Source organism: Nanorana parkeri, unplaced genomic scaffold, assembly GCF_000935625.1.
Source record: "Nanorana parkeri isolate BGI_ZX_2015 unplaced genomic scaffold, ASM93562v1 scaffold119, whole genome shotgun sequence".
NCBI classification, from domain to species: Eukaryota; Metazoa; Chordata; class Amphibia; order Anura; family Dicroglossidae; genus Nanorana; species Nanorana parkeri.
Genome location: NW_017306387.1, coordinates 2,195,925 through 2,199,928, shown reverse-complemented (window position 1 = coordinate 2,199,928; position 4,004 = coordinate 2,195,925). Strand labels below are relative to the sequence as shown.

At 40.0% G+C, this 4,004-nt stretch overlaps 1 protein-coding gene across 2 annotated transcripts in view; it reads right to left on the bottom strand.

The window, feature by feature from the left end:
• Window positions 1-2,511: 2,511 nt before the first annotated feature.
• Window positions 2,512-4,004, bottom strand: part of NEURL1 (neuralized E3 ubiquitin protein ligase 1) — a 182,485-nt gene continuing 180,992 nt past the window's right edge. For both annotated transcript variants that reach the window (XM_018553409.1, XM_018553411.1), the window contains exon 6: window positions 2,512-3,266. In XM_018553409.1, the coding sequence (XP_018408911.1) occupies window positions 3,025-3,266 (242 nt within the window). In that variant the 3' untranslated portion in view covers window positions 2,512-3,024. The remainder of the gene's footprint in view (window positions 3,267-4,004) is intronic.

Sequence of the window (4,004 nt, the reverse complement as noted above, 5' to 3'; positions counted from 1 at the left end):
AAAACTGTGTGTAGCTCCCACCATAATGTAGTAAGGCAGAGCAGAGGGCTGCTGTCACTCTGGCCTTATTCTACACGCCTATCAATCTATCAATTGGTATCTCTTAACACAACTTTTTATAGTCAATATAAATACATTAAAAAAAATCTTTGGCCCCATACCAGTCTTTTCAAGGACAAAACCAATATATCTAAAAGATCAATTTGGTTGACGATAAAGTTCCCTTTTTGGGTTTTTCCTCAGATGTGGTGTTCCTATAGAAAGATTCTTGCTCAAGCATCAAATCACATGTTAAAACATTCTGAATGGCATCCCAATGCACCTTGCAGACACTTGTCACTTGCTGCTGTAGCACATTGCAACACATGGTAATGCATTATCGTGCACTCTATTACAGAAAACAGTACACACACCTTTTGTGGTGCATCTGGTATAATTAATGCAGTGCAACGGCCCAAGGAGCACAATGTGAAACCTGCTGAGACACAAAACTTTATTTAATGCAATCAAGTACCTGATACAATGTATCTTATTGGTGTATCACTCGGCTGTAGATCCTCAAATCATCTCTGAATTGGTGCTGACACTGTCCTTCCTTCTGGATGGTGGTTACTTTTGTTCTCCAGGGTCCCTGTGTGTTGTAAAGTAACCACGGCTCCAAGCTTACTCCCATGCTGGACTATAACTTCAATATAAATTAGGAAACTAAACGTGAGGTTGTAGTCCAACACAGGAGCGAGCTTGGAGCGTTGGCTACTTTGCATTACACAAGTAAGAAACAAAGGTAGCCATCCTCCAGAAGAAAGGACGGTGTCAGCACCAATTCAGAGATGATTTGAGGATATACAGCCGAGTGATACAAAGATCAGATACATTTTTGTTAATAGTTCAGGTTCTTGAATGTGTTTTTATGGTTTAATTCCTGAGTTTAGTGTCACTTTATGAAACGTACGCATTGATTAACATTGCTTGGACACAAAGTGCAGGATTTTGGACCAGATAGACACTTGCTTTAAACAGCTTCTGATGAACAGGATTATATAAAATTAGGCCGAGGATGTTGTCGAAAACAAAATGTAAATTAAAAAAAGCTTTTCTGAAAAGACTCATAGCAAACTTCAAATCACTCAAGGAATATGTTAGTGAATCCGTGGCTGGCTAGAATTACTACTGACCTCTTTTGTTCTAGCTGGATTAACCCCAGAGCCCTAATATTACTTTACATGAAGCCTTTGTCACACACATTGTATCCTAAAAAAGGGTTGTTGCATCCACTGAACACGATTGACAAGCCGTCAAAAGTCACTATTTAATATTAAATGGCTCCATTTGGCTGTTGTTTCAAGGCACAAATTCCATTTATAAAAGGTGAAAGACTTACCTTGAACCTCTTTTTCTAATATTCTGAGCCTTGATCAGACCACATTTTCTGATAAGAGTGTAATAGGATGCACTTCAATATGCTTCAGGTATAAAACAGAAAAGAGTTATGCCCCTTTCAGACAAGCGCTTCCCCTTTCAGTTTTTCAGGCAGACCAATCGAGTGCTCAATGTAAGTCTATGGGCAACCCCCAACTCCGGCCAGGTCCAGAAAAACAAGCAGAACAGTGTTGTGTGTCCTCGGACCCGATCATGCCGGATCGGGGGTTACCTGATGTAAGCAGACACCAGTTAGTTTACATCCAATTCCCCATAGACCAACATGGAATCTGGTCATTTCAGTTTTTTCCTCCATTGCAAGGTGGAGGAAAAAAACTGGACTGGCACAGATGTCACAGTAGTGAAATCCTATCCATACTACTCTGATCAGAGGGGGATCTGTGCACAAATCAGCCCGTGTAAAAGGGGCCTTAGTGTCTGTCCAAGCACACATACATGTTTTACTGGCACCAGAGCAATGACAAGGTTTGCGTCTTTACTCCACCCCAATCTTATTATTATACATTATCCTTACCATCTTGTCTTAAATTGTATTGTGACTGTAATGTCTTCCTTATATTGTAAAGCGCTGTGCAAACTATTGGCGCTACATAAATCCTGTATAATAATAATAATTAGGCTCACAGAAACATAATTTTTTCAGACATTTAAAGGTCACCCCAGCAACACCGATAACATAAACTGCAACATTTATAAAGATGTTGTGATTGATGTGATTATTTCACTTTTTTCACCTATGATTAAAGATCATTGATCTGTGGAGCAGCACTGTTTCGTCATGCCTGGCCATAAATTTACAAATTCTATTCATACATTATTGGAAGTACACAGCGGCAAAATTACACCTAACGTATAAAAAATTCAGAACAAATAACAATTACTTGATAATAATATTCCTCAGCAGCACCGGTTTTCATGTAACCACCCCCAAGTTTGGACCTGTAAAAAGAGTCAACTTAGCACTGGGGGGAGGGAAATGAGGGAATGAATCAAGGGGTGGACTTGGGGGAGGGGGGTAAAATGATAGGCTTATCCCAATATGGTGCCTACTTTTGACTACTGCAGCTTCCAGGAGGAACACAGTAGATGGTATGAACAATCAAAACTTAAACATTTGTAATCCCAATTTAGTTGAAAGCATTGGCAGACCCCACTATGGCTCAAACCTTTCAGCTGACAGTTTGTAAAACCACTTTGTCATAACTACAGTACAATGGTACGGTTGTATATTCAAGTCTCTTGACAAACACACAAAACTTCCACATTTTCTGTTGACTTCCTAATGCTAGCAGGTATTGCTTGATATTCAGAATCATGATTTTCTTTGCTGCAAAGCAGAAACTGCTTATTTTTTTCAAGGGATACTTCCAGATCTCAGTTTAGTATAAAAGTTGCAAGCTTCATCTGTATCATAGTAAATAATGATGATTACAAGACTATGCTTCCCTGATATCTTGGTTTTCAGAATCCTTGAATCCAGAGCTGAAACTTTACAGACATTTACAGTCACATTTAAGTGCCTCGAACTTCCCCAAGAATGTCTTTTTTTTTAAACTCCGGCGTAAAAGTGAACTGAAAAGGTTCCTAACTACTGCGGTAGGTTTTAATGATGTCCTTGATCTGACGTCTGCAGATGGGACAGCAGGCATTGTTCATTTTCTTGAGTTTTAGGCCGCATGTATAGCAAAGACACATATGTCCGCAGGAGTATATGACTGTGTCCACCATGTTCTCGTAGCAGATGGTACACTCATCATTCCAGGTTCCTGAGGCAGAAGGTGAGATGGGTGACTCGGGCATGCTCACTGGGGAGTTTGGAGCTGTACCTTGGAGAAAATAAACAAGGGTTTTGGTTATTAGTTGTACAGTATGTATTTTGTGGTGTTACACAGCTGAATTCTAGCCTGAAAGAACTATATATAGCCCTGCAGCTTAAAGGAACCTTTTTACAGATACACTCTAATGGGCCAAATTATAAACAGCTGTATGGCCCTACCACTGCTTGCTGCTGTAAGTAATCACTTTCATATCCATTTGGCTCAAAAGCAGAGTGACAGATTTCTGATATTAGTCTAGTCTTATGGTTGGTAAATGGATTACTAATGCCAGCACTTGGACCTTATCAGTAGCTGAAAGATGATTGCCTGCACTTGGACCTTATAAGTAGCTGAAAGAGGATTCCATCCATACATAAGAAGTGCAGAGCAACTGTCATGTTTCAGTAAACAAATATAGTTTGTTAGCAAAATATTTCGGTCGGCATAAACATGGCTGACAGTTTTGTGACGACTCAATACTGCAAAAACTTATAGTGCAGTTTTCCTTAACCACTTGAAGCCCCAGTCCCATTATGAAATAGCGCTGGAAGTGTGGGTATTTGCCCCAGTGCCAATTTAAAATGGCACTGACAATCAGCGGGTCCTGGCGGGGTGCAGATTGAAAGTCCTGTCTGTCTGTGACCGCCAGCACTGAGCCCAGGAGCTGAAACAATTGGCTTCTGATGCTTTCATAGATTGCACCATAGAGGCGCTGTAAAAGCAAATGTAAACTATATATATATATAT